We start from the raw sequence: 20,237 nt of genomic DNA on the forward strand, positions 1-20,237 counted from the left end.
GCTGACAGCTCAGAGCTTGGAGCCTGCTTCGGATTCTGTATCTCCCTCTCTCTGCCCTTCCCCTGCTCACATTCTCTGTCTCCCTCTCAAAAATAAATAAACATTAAAAAAATTTTTTTTAATAGTAATAAGGTAAAAACTCTTATATATAATGAAACAGAAAAGAGGGAGAATGAATGGGGGTTATACTGCATAATTTGCTCTCCAATCCAAAATCAATTATACTTCAAATATTATGTCAAATATTTCCACCACTGGAGAAAAAAAATTACCTAAAATTCTAAGGTATCCATTAAAGACAAAAGACCTAACTTAGAAAAAAGAATCAGTTATATAGTATACACTTCACCGTTACTCTTATCCCCTAAAAAACACAGCATTTTGTTTTTGCAAGGTTGATTTTGAGTTGCATTCAGTTTTTTCTAAACTATGAAGGTGATTGCTAATAATCTGTATTTAACAGCAATCTATCCCAAAGCAAACATCTAAACAGCTCAGAAAATTCTTTATTTTAGGACAAAATACAATTGTAGAGGAAAATTTCTATGAATGTCTGTATTAAGGAATTGCTTTTATTGACTAACAATTTAACACTGAACTATTTCTGATGAGAAATTCAGCAAAAGTCATAAAATAATTTGAGTAGCCATTTACTTTACATATAAAAAATTACAAATTTATAAAGATAAATTCTTCAGTGGTAGTTTTATGCTAAGCCAGAAAAATGTGCTAAAATGGAAGGTGCTCTTAATTATTGCACTTCTCAATTATGTTCATTTTAATTTTTATTTTTTTTCCTCAGTTATGTTCATTTTTAAAGTTACAGGTAGAACTTGGGGAACAGGCAATGAAATTCCTTTTTTCTTTTTAACACTTCCACATCTGGAACTACCTAAAATAGATCAAAGAACTGACAGATGTAGATGATATTAAAAATAAAAACCACTAGGCAGTGCTCCAAGCACCTTAGATTCAATGACTCATGTTAACCTTGTAACACTAGGAGGCAGGTAATATTATCCTCATTTTATAAAGAAAAACTACAAAGTCTAGTTAAATACCTTGTCCATGTCACATGCAGCTAGTGAGGGGCACAGTGGGGTTACAAATTTGGGAATTCTGGCTCTAGTATCTTGTGCCATCCTGCTTACATAAAATATCAAAATGTTTATTCATAGTCATTCAGCAAATATTTCTTGAGCTCTACTATGTGCCAGGCACTGTTTTAGGCAGTGGGTTTTGGCAAGAAACAAAATAAAACGGCTGCCCTATTAGAGCAAATGTGTAATGTGTGTGTGCATGCACGTATAAGCACAGGGGTTGAGGGGGGAGAGGATGTGTGGAAGCAAGTCGACTGGTGGTGGTTATATCCAAACAAATGGACAAATAATGTTTGCCAGTGATAATTATCAAAAATAAGTACAAGGGGAGACGTAGGGGGATCCATACTTCCCGTGTCTCTCAAAGAAAGAAGTGCAGAAGCCAGAGGACTTTGAACCCCAGAGCCTGGGAGGAAAAGAGACTGAATCTACCAGGAAGAAAACAGGAAAACTGGAGAAAAGATAGGTGGGTGACTGCGAACTGGGGGAGATAAAAAGGGCTGTGTGGGCACGGAGGTGAGAGACTCCCTTCCGCAGAAAAACAAAGGAAACAGAAAAAGCGGCTAGGGAAGTGCAGGACCATATCTGGCCAGGAGAAAGACCTCAGACTGAGACTGAGAGGGATCCTATCTCTAACTGAGGGGCTTTCTTTGCACTGGGGTCGGCTGCCTGTCCACGCACCTGGGTAGGTCAGGGGAGCAGTCCGCAGTTGGAGAAAGTGATTCCCTCCCTGGGGGGCTGCGCGATAGTACAAAGCCTGCCTGCGTCTGCCATCCCCGGGCTCAGTGGCTGGGCTGAGGACACAGGCCGCAGTAGGAGAAGGAGGCCCCCTCCCTGGAGTGCTGTGGGAAAAGACAAAGCCTGCCTGTGTCTGCCACCCCAAGGGGCTCCCCAGCAAGGTAGGTCGGCTGGCTGCGCATTCTACAATAGGAGAAAGTGGCCCCCTCCCTGGAGTGCTATGGGAAAAGACAAAGCCTGCCTGTGTCCGCCTGCGTTCACCACCCCTGGCAGCAAGTACTGCGGTGCAGTCTGCAGTAGGAGAAGGCAATCTTCCCTGAAGTGCGGAGGCACAGACATATCCAGCCGGGACCACACATCGGGCTGCATTGAGAGAAGCTTCCCCAGTGCCAGAGTGCACGGAACGGGACTTTGAGTCCTAGCCAAGCACAGGGTCAGGGGAGTTGGCAGAGAGAGAAGGAATGCCCCGTCTGCAGCCATGGCACAGTGAGGATGACTCAAACTGAGTCCACCGGGTCCAGCTCTGTGGAGAAGAGACTAGGGAATCACCATCTCCCCGCTGCCGCCACCACCACCACCACCACCACCAAGGCAGGGCCTCAGGGATCACTCAAGGGGCCCACAGTGGAGGTGGGTCCAGACTACACCAAACCATGCCCCTTTGCACTGGGTAACTAACTGCCTATCTACCAGAGCGGGACAGACCCTGCGGACAGCTCCTCCAAACAAGTGCAGCAGCGTTGCCTGGATTAACTCTAGGTCAATTCTGGATATATAGATATATTCTACCCACCCCATTTCTCCTCCTTATCTCTTCCTTCCCCTAGGCTGGTTACTCTGGTTATTGGTCTAAACAGACATATTCAATCCATTGTCTTGATACATGTTCTACACCTCCTTCTTAACACTCCCTTCTCTCTCTCTGAAATAATCAAGCCATATAGTTTCTCTGTCTAGGTAACTTTATCTTTGTTTCATTTTCTCCGCCTCCTTCTTTATTTTCCTTTCTCTCTCTCTGGATTAAGCCTTTTAGTCTCTCTGCCTCGTCAATGTTTATTTTTTCTCCCCCCCAACCCCCGCCTCCTGTCATTTCTCTCTTTGTATGTGCTCCTCCTTCAGCACTGCCTCCACCCTCTTCATTACTTATAGTTGGTGTTTTGGGGTTTCTTGTTTTTAGTCTTTAGATTTTTGTTTTTGTTTATTTGTTTGTTTGTGTTGTTTGTGTGTTTGCATGTTTTTGTCTCCTGTTTGTCTATCTGTTCTTCTTTACAGGGCTAATCCAAAGAACAAATCAAAGCACACCTGGTGGGGGGTCCAAAATATCACTAAGAGTAGAGTAATAAATAACCAAAGTCACAACAACAGAGAGCAAGTAACAATCTTCGAAAAAACACCTCCTGAAGGGCCAGGCTGTGGACAGTGTATGACCCTCCTTTAATATAGCAGTGCTCGCAGGTGCAGAGCACACAACAAGCTTTTAAAACACATAAGGGACAGAAAACTAGCCAAAATGATGAAACGGAAGAATTCTCCTCAAAAGAAATTCCAGTAAGTAGCAACAGCTAATGAACTAATCAAACCAATTTAAGTGATATAAGTGAACAAGAATTTAGAATAATAGTCATAAAATTAATTGCTGGGCTTGAAAAAAGCACAGAGGACAGCAGAGAATCTACTGCTACAGAGATCAAGGGACTCAAAAACAGTCATGATGAATGAAAAAATGCTATAAATGAAGTGCAAAATAAAACTGAGGTGGCCACAGTGTGGACTGAAGAGGCAGAGGGGAGAATAGGTGAATGAGAAGATAAAATTATGGAAAAAGAGGAAGCTGAGAAAAAGATTAAAAAATCCAGGAATACGAGGGGAGGATTAGAGAACTAAGGGGTGCAATCAAATGGAAGAATATCTGTATCATAGAAATTCCAGAAGATGAAAAGAGAAAGAAAAGGGCTGAAGATGTACTTGAACAATTCATAGCTGAGAACTTCCCCAATCTGGGGAAGGAAACAGGCAGTGAAATCCAAGATGCACAGAGTACTCCCATCAGATGAAACTTGAATCGATCTGCTGCATGACATATCATAGTGAAAGTGGCAAAATACAAGAATAAGGAGAGAATTCTGAAAGCAGCTAGGGATAAACAGGCCTTAACATACAAAGGTAGACATATAAGGGTAGTAGCAGACTTATGTACTGAAACTTGGCAGGCCAGAAAGGAATGCCAGGAAATCTTCAATGTGATGAACAGGAAAAATATGTAGCCAAGAATCCTTTATCCAGCAAGCCTGTAATTCAGAATAGGAAAGATAAAGGTTTTCCCAAACAAACAAAAACTGAAGGAATTCATCACCACTAAACCAGCCCTACAAGAGATCCTAAGGGGAACTCTGCGAGTGAAATGTTGCAAGGACCACAAAGTACCAGAGACATCACTACAAGCATGAAACCTACAGACATCACAATGACTCTAAACCCATATCTGTCAATAATAACACTGAATGTAAATGGACTAAATACTCCAACCAAAAGACAGAGGGTATCAGAATGGACAAAAAAAGACCCATCTCTCTGCTGTCTACAAGAGACTCATTTTAGACCTGAGGACACCTTCAGATTGAAAGTGAGGGGATGGAGAACTGTCATGTTACTGGAAGTCAAAAGAAAGCTGGAGTAGCCATACTTACATCAAACAAACTCGACTTTAAATTAAAGGCTGTAACAAGAGATGAAGAAGGGCATTATATAATAATTACAGGGTCTATCCATCAGGAAAAGCAAACAATTATAAATGTCTATGCACCGAATTCGGCAACACCCAAATATATAAAACAATCACAAACATGAGCAATCTTACTGATAAGAATGTGGTAACTACAGGGGACATTAATACTCTACTTACAACAATGGACAGATCATCTAGACAGAGAATCAATAAAGAAACAAGAACCCTGAATGATACATTGGACCGGATAGACTTGACAGATATATTTAGAACTCTGCATTCCAAAGCAACAAAATATACTTTCTTCTTGAGTGCACATGGAAATTCTCTAAGATAGATCACATACTGGGCCACAAAACAGCCTTTAATAAGTATAAAATAACTGAGATCATACCATGCACACTTTCAGATCACAATGCTATGAAGTTTGAAATCAACCACAGGAAAAAGTCTGGAAAACCTCCAAAAGCATGGAGGTTAAAGAACATCCTACTAAAGAATGAATGGGTCAACCAGGCAATTAGAGAAGAAATTAAAAAATATATGGAAACAAAATGAAAATACAACAATTCAAACGCTTTGGGATGCAGCGAAGGCAGTCCTGAGAGGAAAATGCATTGCAATCCAGGCCTATCTCAAGAAACAAGAAAAATCCCAAATACAAAATCGAATAGCACACCTAAAGAAACTAGAAGCAAAACTGCAAAGACACCTCAAACCCAGCAGAAAAAGAGAAATAATAAAGATCAGAGCAGAAATAAACAATACAGAATCCAAAAAAAAACAGTAGATCAGATCAATGAAACCAAGAGTTGGTTTTTTGAAAAAATAAGCAAAATTGATAAACCTCTAGCCAGGCTTCTCAAAAAGAAAAGAGAGAGGACCCAAATAGATAAAATCACAAATGAAAATGAAATTATTACAATCAATCCCTGAGAAATTTTCAGGGAATACTATGAAAAATTATATGCCAACAAACTGGACAACCTGGAAGAAACGGACAAATTCCTAAGCACCCACACAGTTCCAAAACTCAAATGGGAAGAAATAGAAAATTTGAACAGGCCCATAAATAGGGAAGATATTAAATCAGTTATCAAAAATCTCCCAAATGGGGCACCTGGATGGGGCTCAGTCAGTTGAGCGTCCGACTTTGGCTCAGGTCATGATCTCACGGTCTGTGAGTTCGAGCCCCATGTCAGGCTCTGTGCTGACACCTCAAAGCCTGGAGCTTGCTTTGGATTTTGTGTCTCCCTCTCTCTCTGCCCCTCCCCCACTCATGCTCTGTCTCTCTCTCTCTGTCAAAAATAAATAAACATTAAAAAATAAAAATAAAAATCTCCCAACAAATAAAACTCCAGGACCAGATGGCTTCCCTGGAATTCTACCGGACATTTAAGCAGAGATAATACCTATCTTTCTCAAGCTGTTCCAAAAAACAGAAAGGGAAGGAAAACTTCCAGACTTATTCTATGAAGCCACCATTACTTTGATTTCCAAACCAGAGAAACCCAGCAAAAAACAAGAACTACAGGCCAATATCCCTGATGAATATGGATGCAAAAATTCTCAACAAGATACTAGCAAATTGAATTCAACAGCATATAAAAAGAATTATTCACCATGATCAAGTGGGATTCATTCCTGGGTTGCAGGGCTGGTTCAATATTTGCAAATCAATCAATGTGATACATCATATTAATAAAAGATAAGAACCATATGATCCTGTCACTAGATGTAGAAAAAGCATTTGACAAAATACAGCATCCTTTCTTAATAAAAGCCCTCCAGAAAGTTGGGATACAAGGAACATACTTAAACATCATAAGAGTCACTTATGAAAAGCCCACAGTGAATATCCTCAATGCGGAAAAACTGAGAACTTTCCGCCTGAGATCAGCAACACAACAGGGATGTCCACTCCCACCACTGTCGTTTAACATAGAATTGGAAGTCCTAGCATCAGCAATCAGACAACAAAAGGAAATCAAAGGCATCAAAATTGGCAAAGATGAAGTCAAACTTTCACTTTTCACAGACAACATGATACTCTACATGGAAAACCTCACAGACTCCAAAAGTCTGCTGGAACTGATACATGAATTCAGCAAAGTCACAGGGTACCAAATCAATGTACAGAAATTGGTTGCATTTTTATACACCAATAATGAAGCAACAGAAAGGGAAATAAAGAAACTGATCCCATTCACAGTTGCACCCAGAACCACAAAATATCTAGAAATAAACCTAACCAAAGAGGTAAAAGATCTGTATGCTGAAAACTATAGGAAGCTTATGAAGGAAACTGAAGAAGATACAAAGAAATGGAAAAACATTCCATGCTCATGGATTCGAAGAATAAATATTGTTAAAACGTTAATACTACCCAAAACAATCTACACATTCAATGCAATTCCAATCAAAACTGCACTGGCATTCTTCTCAAAACTAGAACAAACAATTCTAAAATTTGTATGGAACCACAAAAGACCCCAAATAGCCAAGGTAATACTGAAGAAAACCAAAGTGGGAGGCATCACAATCCCAGACTTTTAGCCTCTACTACAAAGCTATAATCATCAAGACAGCATGGTATTGGCACAAAAACAGACACATAGACCAATGGAATAGAAAAGAGACTCCAGAATTGGACCCACAAAAGTATGGCCAACTAATCTCTGACAAAGCAGGAAAGAATATCCAATGGAAAAAAGACAGTCTCTTTAACAAATGGTGCTGGGAGAACTGGACAGCAACATGCAGAAGGAGAATAAAACTAGACCACTTTCTTACACCATTCACAAAAATAAACTCAAAATGGATGAAGGACCTGAATGTGAGACAGGAAACCATCAAACCCTAGAGGAGAAAGCAGGAAAAAACCTCTCTGACCTCAGCCACAGCAATTTCTTACTCGATACATCTCCAAAGGCAAGGGAATTAAAAGCAAACATGAACTATTGGGACTTCATCAAGATAAAAAGCTTCTGCAATGCAAAGGAAACAATCAACAAAACTAAAAGGCAACTGACAGAATGGGAAAAGATATTTGCAAATGGCATATCGGATAAAGGGCTAGTATCCAAAATCTATGAAGAACTCACCAAACTCCACACCCGAAAAACAAATAATCTAGTGAAGAAATGGGCAGAAGACAAGAATAGACATTTTTCTAAAGAAGACATCCAGACGGCCAACAGGCATATGAAAAGATGCTCAATGTTATTCCTCATCAGGGAAATACAAATCAAAACCACACTGAGATACCACCTCGTGCCTGTCAGAGTGACTAAAATGAACAAATCAGGAGACTATTGATGCTGGAGAGGATGTGGGGAAATGGGAACCTTCTTGCACTGTTGGTGGGAATGCAAACTAATGCAGCCGCTCTGGAAGACAGTGTGAAAGTTCCTCAAAAAATTAAAAATAGATCTACCCTATGACCAGCAATAGCACTGCTAGGAATTTACCCAAGGGATACAGGAGTGGTGATGCGTAGGGGCCCTTGTACTGCAATGTTTATAGCAGCACTTTCAACATAGCCAAATTATGGAAAGAGCCTAAATGTCCATCAACTGATGAATGGATAAAGAAATTGTGGTTTATGTATACAATGGAATACTACTTGGCAATGACAAAGAATGAAATCTGGCCATTTGTAGCAACGGGGATGGAACTGGAGAGTATTATGGTAAGTGAAGTAAGTCAGGCAGAGAAAGAAAGGTATCGTATGTTTTCACTCCTACGTGGATCCTGAGAAACTTAACAGAAGTCCATGGGGGAGGTGAAGGGGGGAAAAACGTTACAGAGAGGGAAGGAGGCAAATCATAATAGACTCTTACATACTGAGAACAAACTGAGGGTTGATGGGGGTTGGGGGAGAGGGGAAATGGGTGATGGGCATTGAGGAGGGCACCTGTTGGGATGAGCGCTGGATGTTGTATGGAAACCAATTTCACAATAAATTATACTTAATATAAAAAATAAAAATAAAAATTCTCCCTGTTCATGTTCAAAATAAAAAAAATAGTAAGTATAAGGAATACTTACTTAGTAATGGAAGGTCTTGGAACAGAGAAATGAATAAAGTGAGGAATAAGCCATATGGGTATCTCGGAGTAGAGTCTTCCAGGCAAAGGGAACACGTACAAAGGCCCTTAGCAGATAGCACAGAGGGCAAAGTAGCTTGAAAGGAGTAATCAAGAGAGCAAGGGGTAGGCATGTCCAGGACGAAATTATGTAGAGTCTTGTAAACTATGGTAAAGGCTTAGGGTTTTCTCTTGAAGACAGAAAATTTAGAGGATTTGGAGCAGAGTAATGAGATGATTTATTATTTTAAGGGGCTACTAGGTAGAAATTGGACTATATAAAAAATCTGGCTTCTTTCTGGAGAGGGAGGCAACAGAGGAAGCAGGGAGACCATTAGTGTATATATATAATGCAAGAAATTATAGTGCTCTGGACCACTAAGCAGTGATTGAATAGTGAGAAGTGGCCAAATTCAGGACAGCAGAATCAACAGGATTTCCTCAAGGTTTGGATGTGGTGTATAAGAGAAAAACAAGAGTCTCAAGTAAATCTAAAAATTTTTAACCTAAGTATTTGGGGAAATGGTATTACTATGTACTAATATTGAAACAAAACAGAGAAGTTTTGGGGGGGAACAAATCATATTAAATCTAAAATTCCTATTAGATCTCAATGAAGAAGTCATACAGACAACTGAATATGTGAGTGTGGGATTCAGGAGAATGTTCTGGACTGGAGACATGTATTTGGGAACTATCAGCAGAGAAATGGAATTTAAAGCTATAGCACTGGATATACAGTCTTGTAAGTGTGAATAGATACTAGAGAGTCAGTTTCTAGGACTGATTTGGGGGAATTCCAACATTACGGGTTGTGACAAGAGGAAGCAGCAAAGGGGAATGAGAAAAATGGCCAGTGAGATAATAGAAAATCAAGAGTGAAATATCCTGAATTAAAAAAAAAAAAAAGTGATACATTTTAAGAAGGATGTTTTGATTCACTGTGTTAAACCTTTGTAAGCAATGTAACAGTAAGAAATAATAACCATTGGGCTTGGTGATAAGGAGATTACTGGTGAGTCTAAAAAGGACAACTTTAATGGAGGGGTGATTATAAATGTCCAAAGTGGAACATATTTAAGAGGGAATGAGAAGAAATGAAAACTGTGAATACATATAACTCTTTCAAGGTGTTTTGCAGTTAAGTAGAAACAAACAAAAATTGGATGGTAGATGAAATGGGATAGGGAGTAAAAGGAAGGTGGGCTTAGTTTTGTTTTTTGTTTTTTTTTTTTAAATGCAGGCTCTGCCCCTCCCCTGCTTGTGCTCTCTCTCTCAAAATAGATAAATAAACTTAAAAAAAAAAATGGGGCACCTGGGTGGCTCAGTCAATTAAGCATCCTTTGGTCTCAGCTCAGGTCATGATCCTATGGTTTGTGGGTTCAAGCCCCATGCCGGGGTTGGCACTGACAGTGAGGACCCTGTTTGGGATTCTTTCTCTACCCCTTCCCTGCTTGTGCTCTCTTTCTCTCTTAAAATAAACTTAAAAAAATAAAATAAAATGCAAGCCACGTTTCAACACGTTTCTATGCTAATGGAATGATCCAAAAGAGAGGAAACAAGGGGATAATGAGAGGGACAAAATCTTTTAGGTGGTAAGAGGAAATGAACTGGCCTTGAAAAGGGAGCACAAGGGGCGCCTGGGTGGCTCAGTCAGTTGAGCGTCTGAATTTGGCTCAGGTCATGACCTCAAGGTTCCTGAGTTCAAGCCCTGCATCAGGCTCTGTGCTGACAGTTCAAAGCCTGGAGCCTGTTTTAGATTCTGTGTCTTCCTCTCTCTCTGTTCTTCCCCTGCTTGTACTCTCTCTCTCTCTTAAAAATAAATCAGCATTAAAAAAAATTAAAAAAATAAAAGAAACGGGAGCACAAATTGTTCATATAACAGAAGGGAAAGCAGAATATGTAGATGAAGCAGTAAGTAGATTGGCAGATTTAATAATGGGAATATAAGGCTCTCAATAAGTTGAGAATGAGGAGGAGAGAGATTTGGAGATCTTAAGAGAGAAAGAGCATGAAATATTATTCTATGAAAGTCAGAGTGTAGGGTGGATTGACAAGTGAAGTGTAGCAGGACTGATATGCAATATTGAGAGTCCACTTGAGGTTTGTTGTCAAATTTAAAATGAGACCAGTCAGTATGGTTGTGCATTTTGTTCCAGCTGCTGCTTCTTAGATATAGGTATATAGCAAAAGAAGAGATAATTTTAACTAAGGTCACAACTTTGTTAAAAGGGGACAGAAGGAAAAGCAATAGAGAACTAAAAGTTAAATCAAAAGAATGGTTATAATAATAAGGCCATGGAATTTGTGTCAGGTAAAGAGGGAAATGAGGATGAGAGAGTTGATGGACTAAAGATTGCCTTAGGTAGAGTATTGATAATGGGGGAAGAAGAGTGGTAGGGGTAGAATTGTCTAGAAAGATAGGAGTTGGTGAGAGCAGGATGCTTGAAACTGAAAATCTGGTGCAGGTACTGGCAAAGACAAGGTATGATGTGACTAGAATAGTGGATAAGGGAAAGGTCGCTTAAGATCAAGAATTTAAGGAGGCCGGGGGCACCTGGGTGGCTCAGTCAATTGGGTGTCCAACTCTTGGCTTCAGCTCAGGTCATGATTTCACAGTTCATGAGTTCGAGCCCTGTGTCAGGCTCCACGCTGACAGGGCAGGGCCTGCTTAGAATTCTCTCTCTCCCCTTCTCTGCCCCTCTCCTGTTCACTCTATCCATATAAATAAACTTTAAAAATATAAAAAAAAAAAATAATAATTCAAGGAGGCTGGATGGATTATCAATATGGATGTTGGTGTCACCAGAGTTGATGACAGAAGTAGTAACAGAGGAAAAAGTAACAGGTATTAAACACTTCAATAGTCATGCAACATGACTATATTGTATTTTATGTGACCACAAAAAGAGGAACAGGATCAATAAAGTTTTACAGCACATACATCAAAGAAGCTGGGGCAGGGGAGGGTTTCTGTTAAAGACAAAGAAGGAAAATGGCCTGAAACCGTAATGAGGAACAAAAGAGGCATATTATATCATCTCTAGGTCCAACAATGTGGGATATGGGAGAAAAAAGAACCACCATTTAAGAAGTCATATTCTGGTTATAGCAAAGTTAAGAAAAGTTCACAGAAGACTGAGAATATAAGATTTTGCTAATGACATACCTTGAGTTCAAGAGGGTACAATGTAATGTTTGGATAACTGGAGATGAGTGAGAGCTAGTGTCAGAATTAGGGGATGTATAGAACTGTATAGAGATAAGAGTCTTGGGAGGCTTAGTCTTCTCGTAGTAAGATAAACAGCACTGTAGCAATGATAGTATTAGTGCTGTGGGATCTCCCATTACAGTTGTCCTCAAACTTTTTTTGCTCAACCCATCTCACATGTTTTTAAAGCAAAATCTAAAAATTTTCATTGTAAGTCTAAATATTTGTGAATAATGCAACTTCTAAGAATACACTGAAATATAAAACTATGTTACATCACACTTTCAATTTAGATAGGATTTATTTTTTTTTAAGATTTTATTTTATTTTATTTATTTATTTTTTAAAGATTTTATTTTAAAGTAATCTCTAAGGGGCCAAGATGGTAGAACAGCACAGAAGTTTTTTTGCATCTCTCATCCCTGAAATGCAGCCAGATCAACACTAAACCATCTTGTACATGTAGGAAACTGATTTGAGGATTAACACAACAATTGTACAACCTAAACCACAGAACTCGGCAAGCACACTGCAGCATGGAGAGGTGATCTCGGGGAGAGAGAAGCCGCAGAGGCCAGGGAGCTGTTTTTGCTTGTGGAGAAAAGACGGAGACAGGGAGAGAGTACAGGAAAAGCACCCCCCACCCTGAAAGCACCTGGAGAGTAACTGGAAGAGTGGAAACAGCCACAAGGGACTGAACAAAAAAAGGAAGAAAGCAGAAAGAAGAAGGTTTAAATTCCATTAAGACTCTATAAACAGGGGGAGCACAGAGTCTGAACTCTGCAGCTCAATACCTGGCAGTGGTCTGGTGGGAAGGGCAAATCCCCAGGAACAGAGAGCAAGGTCCAAGGGCTCCTCGGGCCACATAAAGAGTGGCAGTTCCCCTCTGGGAGAACATCTGGTAGATGCTGTAGGCAAAGGTCCCAGGGGACCCTGGAGAACAAGCACATCTGCTGGTGTTGGAAGAAGGATGTTAAGGGGGAAGTCCGGTACCAAATGTATGTTGTGATTTGCCATAATCCCTGAAATGCTGCTGCTACATGATCACATGAACTTTTTCTGGGGCAAGCTGGCACCCAGCCACAGTCTCTGGGCATTGGCAGCAGCATAGTCTCATGAATGAAACTCGGGGCAGGCCTGCACCCAGTCATTGCTCAGTAAGACCCTCCCCCAGGGGGTCTGAGAGGGAGGTCAAAGCTGCAGTCCCTCAGAAGTGAGGGGGGGTTGAGAAATACAGCCCCACTTATGATAAAACTTAGGAGGAGGTGCCTCCTGGTAGCCTGATGGCATGGTCACGGACACTGTAGAAGCGAGGAATGGATGGAAACTGGAGGCAAAGGAAGGATGCTTGATTACCGGTAGGGGAGAGCACAGAATTCTGATACTAGAGACTGGGTAGCTGGGTGATGCCATTTTCAGCCCTCCCATGCATGCACATACATGCCTACATCTTCCATAACAATCCACCCCAGTAAGCTAAGCAGCACCATCTGGTAGAGAACAGAGCCATTACACTAAGTCCCGCCCAACTAGGCCAACCTCGTTCTTGAAGAACACAAGTCTCTCCTTCTGCTTAGTTTACAGACTATTAAGTGCTTCATAGTTTGACTTCTAGGGGAAACAGGATGTAATTTCAATCGTATTTCATTATATTTATGGTCCATCTATTCAATTTTTTTTCTTTTTTTCTTATTCTTTAACACAGAAAGAGAAAAAATTTACTTTTAATTTCCGTTTTTATTTAAAAGATTTTTCTTAAATTTTTTCTACTATATTTTTTATTTTTTTGTAAATTTTTTACATTCTATTTTACTTCCATCACTTCATTTTATTCTAGTTTACTGTTTTCCTTTTTTAAAATTTTCAAACATTTTCCATTTTCCTTTTCTTTCCCTTTTTTCTCTGTCAAGCTTCTTTCTCAACCAGACCAAATCACACCTAGGATCTAGCATCATTTATTTGATTTTTTTGTGCTGTTTTTTATTAATTTTTTTTTTTACTTTATTAATTCCTTTTTTCCCTTCAAAATGACAAAATGAAGGAATTCACCCCAAAAGGAAGAACAGAAAGAAATGACAGCCAGGGACTAAATCAACACAGATACAAGCAAGATGTCTGAACCAGAATTTAGAATCATGATAATAAGAATACTAGCTGGTGTTGAAAATAGCATAGAATCCCATTCTGTGGAGTTAAAACAAGTCAAAGTCAGGATGAAATAAAAATGCTATAACTGAGCTGCATTTTTAAATGGATGCCATGGTGGCAAGGATGGAGGAAGTAGAGGAGCAAGTCAGTGATACAGAGGACAAACTTATAGAGAATAATGAAACAGAACAAAGGAGGGAGACTAAGGCAAAATAGCATGATATAAGAATTAGAGAACTCAGTGACTCATTAAAAAGGAATAACGTCAAAATCACAGGGGTTCCAGAAGATGGAGAGAGAGAGAGAAAGGGGTAAAAGGGTTATGTGAGCACATGATAGCAGAAAATTTTCCTAACCTGGGGAAACACAAGACATTAAAATCCAGGAAGCAAAGAGAATTCCCATTAGATCCAACAAAAACTGACCATCAACAAGGCATATCATAGTCAAATTCACAAAATACTCAGGCAAGGAAAGAATAATGAAAGCAGCAAGGGAAACAAAGTCCTTAACCTACAAGGAAGACAGATCAGGTTCAGAGCAGACCTATCCACAGAACCTTAGCAGGCAGAAAGGAGTGGCAGGATATATTCAATGTGCTGATTCGGAAAAAATATGCAGCCAAGAATTCTTTACCCACTAAGGCTGTCATTCAGAATAGAAGGAGAGATTAAAAGTTTCCCAGACCAAAAACAAAGGAGTTCATGACCACTAAACCAGCCCTGCAAGAAATTTTAAGGGGGACTCTCTGAGGGGAGAAGAGATGAAACAAAACAAAACAAAAAAACCAAAAGCCCAAAAGCAACAAAAACTAGAAAGACCAGAGAACACCACCAGAAACTCCCAACTCTACAGACAACATAATGGTAATGAATTCATATCTTTTAGTCCCCACTCAAACGTCAATGGACTAAATGCTCCAATCAAAAGACACACGGTAACAGAATGGATAAGAAAACAAGATCCATCTATATGCTGTTTCCAAAAGACCCACTTTAGACCTAAAGACACCTTCAGATTGAAAGTAAGGAGATGGAAAACCACCTATCATGCTAATGGTCATCAAAAGAAAGCTGGAGTAGCCATACTTATATCAGACAATCTACATTTTAAAATAAAGACTGTAACAGAGAGATGAAGAAAGGCATTATATCACAATTAAGGGGTCTATCCACCAAGAAGGTCTAACAATTGTAAACATTTATGCTCCAAACATGAAAGCACCCAAATATATAAATAAATTAATTACAAACATAAAGAAACTCATTGATAGTAATACCATAATAGTAGGGAACTTTAACACCTTACTTACAGCAATGGACAGATCATCTAAACAGAAAATCAATAAGGAAACAATGGCTTTGAATGACATATTGCACTGGATGGACTTAACAGATATATTCAGAACATTTCATCCTAAAGCAGCAGAATACACATCTTCTCGAGTTCACATGGAACATTCTCCAGAATAGATGACATACTGGGTCACAAATCAGCTCTCAACAAATACAAAAATTTCAAGATCATACTGTGCTTATTTTCAGACCACAACACTACAAAACTCAAAATCGAAAATCGACCACAAGAAAAAATTTGGAAAGATAACAAATACTTGGACACTAAAGAACATCCTACTAAAGAATGAAGGGCTAACCAAGAAGTTAAAGAGGAAATTAAAAAGTACGTGGAAGCCAATGAAAATGATAACACCACAGCCTAAAAACTCTGGGACGCAGCAAAGGCGGTCATAAGAGGAAAGTATATAGCAATCCATGCCTTCCTAAAGAAGAAAGAAAGGTCTCAGATACACAACCTAAACTTACACCTTAAGGAGGTATAAGAACAGCAAATAAAACCCAAAACCAGCAGCGGACAGGAAATAGTAAAGATTACAGCAGAAATCAATGCTATTCAAACAAACAAAAAACCCAGTACAACAGTGAAACCAGGAACTAGTTCTTTGAAAGAATTAACAAAATTGATAAACCCCTAGCCAGTCTGATCAAAAGAAAAAAGAAAGGACCCAAATAAATAAAATCAAAAGAAAAAAGAAAGGACCCAAATAAATAAAATCAAGAATGAAAGAAGAGAGATCATAACCAACACAGCAGAAATACAAACAATATTAAGAGAATATTATGAGCAATTATATGCCAATATTTTGGGTAATCTGGAAGAAATGGACAAATTCCTGGAAACATATAAACTCCCAAAACTGAAACAGGAAGAAATAGAAAATTTGAACAGACCCATAACCAGTAAAGAAGTCAAATTAGTAATAAAAAATCTCCCAAAAAACAAGAGTCCAGGGCCAGATGGCTTTCCAGGGGAATTCTACCAAACATTTAAAGGAGAGTTGGCATCTATTCTCTTGAAGCTGTTCCACAAAGAAATGGAAGGAAAATTTCCAAACTCTTTCTAGGAAGCCAGCATTACCTTGATTCCAAAACAAGACAAAGACCCCACTAAAAAAGAGAACAATAGACCAATTTCCCTGATTAACATGGATGCAAAAATCCTCAACCAGATAGTAGCCAACAGGATCCAACAATACATTAAAAGAATTATTCACCACGATTAATGGGTTTATACCTGAGATGCAGGGCTGGTTCAATATCCATAAAACAATCAATTTGATACATCACATCAATAGAAGAAAGGACAAGAACCACATGATCCTCTCAATAGATGCAGAGAAAGCATTTGAGAAAATACAGCACCCTTTCTTGATAAAAATCCTCAAGAAAGTAGGTATAGGATCATACCTTAAGATCATAAAAGCCATATATGAAAGACCCACCTCTAATATCATCCTCAATGGGGAAAAACTGAGAGCTTTCCCCCTAAGGTCAGGAACATGACAGGGATGTCCACTATCACCACTGTTATTCAACGTAGTACTTGAAGTCTTAGCCTCGGCAATCAGACAACACAAAGGAATAAAAGGTATCCAAATCAGCCAGGAGGAAGTCAAACTTTTCACTCTTCACAGGTGACATGATACTCTATATGGAAAACCCAAAAGATTCCACCAAAACCCTGCTAGATTGATCCATGAATTCAGGAAAGTTGCAGGATATAAAATCAATACACAGAAATCGGTTGCATTCCTACACACCAACAATGAAGCAACAATGAAGAAAGAGAAATCAAGGAATCGATCCCATTTACAATTGCACCAAAAACCATAAAATACTTAGGAATAAACTTAACCAAAGAGGTGAAAAATTTATACTAAAAACTATAGAAAGTTTATGAAAGAAACTGAAGACACAAAAGAATGGAAAAATATTCCACGCTCCTGGATAAGAAGAACAAACATTGTTAAAATGTTGATACTACCAAAAGCAATCTACATATTCAGCATGATCCCTATGAAAGTAATACGAACATTCTTCACAGAGCTAAAACAAACAATCCTGAAATTTGTATGGAACCAGAAAACACCCCGAATAGCCAAAGAAATCTTGAAAAAGAAAACCAAAGCAGGAGGCATCACAATCCCGTACTTCAAGTGATGTTACAAAGCTGTAATCATCATGACAGTATGGTACTGGCACAAAAACAGACACTCAGATCAATGGAACAGAATCCAGAATCTAGAAATAGAACCACAAATGTACACTGAATCTTTCTCCTTGAACTTGGATTTCCATTCCACTTCATTCAGAGAATTTATCCTAATATAACATAGTGTGATGGCCTAAAGTGTTTTAATGATCATTCTATATTACTTTACAGGAAAAATTCTCAAATATTCAGATGCTATAATTCTTTTCTTTAAAAAAAAAATTAATGTTTATTTTTTTGAAGGAGAGAGAGACAGAGTGTGAGGCAGGGAAGGGCAGACACAGATTCTGAAACGGGCTCCAGGCATGGGGCTTGAACTCACAAACCGCAAGATCATGACCTGAGCCAAAGTTGGACACTTAACCAACTAAGCCACCCAGGCACCTCTAATACCTTTCTCTTTTAATAGCTGTTAATAGTACCCAAGAATCAGGAAAACAACAACAACAAATAAACAAAAAATAAGAAATGAACTCAGTGTTCATCCCCAAAGGGAATAAGTAAACCGTTGAAGATGATACAACTGATAATAGAGCAAAGTTAAAACTTAACACTTGGATTCTCTTACTTTCAACCCACTGCACTTTTCACTAGAGCACCCTGCCTCTACACTAAATAATAATGAAACATGAAACTGTTAATGAGAGAGCTTAGAAGCTCAAGCTCTTGAAGAATGAGGGTAAAAACACAAATGTACATTGGCCTTCAGTTTTCCTACCTTAATTTCTTTAACTTCATTTGAAAGAGTTTGAGGTGTACTTGGAAGAGAACGATTTGAAGCATTTCTTTTTGATTTCTGAGGTATTGTTATATGAAATCTTGGAGTTGCAAGCACGATTTTACATGTATCATTCATGGAACCCAGAAGATCGGTCTCTCTGGGCACTGAGTTCTCATTTCCTTCCTTAATTTCCTGTTGTGAAGTCCTTTTTGTTGCCACTTTACTATCAGAAACCATTAACTGATCATCATTTTTAACAGGAACACAGTTAGTATTTAGAGTCTCAACAGTAGTATTTTGGGATTTTTCAATGATAGAATCAACACCTTCTAAAACAAAGGTGTCCTTTTTAGACTTAGTGGTTACAAATGTATTCTCCTTTGAGTGAAGAATTTGTTTATCCAACTGAGTTCTAGGTAATGTCTTGTTTGAGAATCCTGCAGCTGAAACATTTTCATGTTCTTGGTTCAGAAATGGAATCTCTGCAAAAAAAATACAAAGCCAAACAAAATTTAGAGAAGAATCAAATGAAATTAAAAGAGAGAAATAGAATAATATAAAACCGTTTATATATGAAAGAAGTCTTCAGGTTAGGAATGCTCCACCCTTCTGCCCAGTGTTTCTCTGAAATGGATTGCCTACGCCGGAGAATAATTATCCAGAACATTTAACTATACATTGAACAAAACAAAAAGCACTTTACCATAAGTTAAATTATGCAGAGGTGCTTTCTTTTCCTGCTGACATTGAATCTTTTGCTTTATCGGAAGGAAAGTACTATTTGATGATTCTAGAGGAACTTCTTGCACTGAGGTTGAGTTTTTTTTTTTTTAAAGAAAGAGGAAATTGAATTATATTAGTCATTGAGAAGAAAAAAAGCCTTCTTAAAGTCTTAAAGAGTTACATTCAATAATGATCAGATCAATATAGTACACTTCTGTAACATAGGAGTTCCATTTCTCATTCTGTTTTTTCATGCCTTCATCACATTCTATCTACATTACACCAAGAAAGAACTTTTTCTAAACTCTACATGTTATAACTTGCCAGCTCTAGACAAAAGTATATTACTGGACTTAGAAGCTTAGAGATCTGGAATACAATTCTGGTGCTGCAACAAATCAGATAGGTATATCTTAAGATTATATATGAAGTACCATCCAGTCTTGAATATTCTGATTCTGCTTCTGGTTGCTGTAAATTTCTCAAATGTTGAAAGAACGGCCGAAGAGTTGTGGCTTATATGTTAAAAGTTGAAATGTTGTGACTCAATAGCAGACACAACCATAATTTATACCCCTCTGACATCTCTTTAGTAAGGCTTCAAAGGCAAAAATCTGGTAGGCTTATCAACTAGACAAGTACGGACTAATTGTATTGCTTACATTTTATTCTACTTTGCATCCTAGATGGTTTAAGTTTTATTTCTTGATGGTTGAGTTTCTTTTACATAAAGAGGGGAAGGTAATAGACTTAAAACTGGAGGAAAAAATCAATTATTTTATTTTATATGTTTAATTTCAAATATTATGATTGAAAAAAATTGGTGGTGACTTTGCTTAAGTATGTAGCTTTAGTCTTAGAAATCTTAATATGAAGATTTTTATCATAATGATGTGTGTCATAAAAGGATAAGTTTCTATTTCTTTAGCTCATTCTATTAGAAATGGCAAGGCAATGTAGTAAAGACAAACAGGTAATTCAATCAGATATAACAGGCTATAGAATCTGGGTCATTTATTTTAGAGTACAAAGTTCATGTAGACTATTTAAAAAGTCTCTGAAATTACATACGAAATTTGTGTTTGTATATACGTGCATTTTCTGGGGAAAGAGTCATCAGATTCTCAAAGCAATGAGTTGTTTCTTCCTCTCTAGTTCCACCTGACAAATAAAATATGTTTTAATGTGCATTATTTCATTTGCTACTCCCTTT

At 38.4% G+C, this 20,237-nt stretch overlaps 1 protein-coding gene across 6 annotated transcripts in view; it reads right to left on the reverse strand.

Moving 5' to 3' along the window:
• The window catches only part of MIS18BP1 (MIS18 binding protein 1), a 57,691-nt gene that overhangs the window by 30,187 nt on the left and 7,267 nt on the right, over window positions 1–20,237 (reverse strand). For 5 of the 6 annotated variants that reach the window (XM_019451917.2, XM_019451911.2, XM_019451912.2 and 2 more), the window contains exons 3-4: window positions 19,005–19,109; window positions 18,299–18,783 (exon numbers count right to left, since the gene is read on the reverse strand). In XM_019451917.2, the coding sequence (XP_019307462.2) occupies window positions 18,299–18,783; window positions 19,005–19,109 (590 nt within the window). The remainder of the gene's footprint in view (window positions 1–18,298; window positions 18,784–19,004; window positions 19,110–20,237) is intronic. The other variant, XM_019451914.2, reaches the window with a different exon arrangement.

Source organism: Panthera pardus, unplaced genomic scaffold (genome assembly GCF_024362965.1).
Source record: "Panthera pardus isolate Hobbes unplaced genomic scaffold, ASM2436296v1 HiC_scaffold_24, whole genome shotgun sequence".
NCBI classification, from domain to species: Eukaryota; Metazoa; Chordata; class Mammalia; order Carnivora; family Felidae; genus Panthera; species Panthera pardus.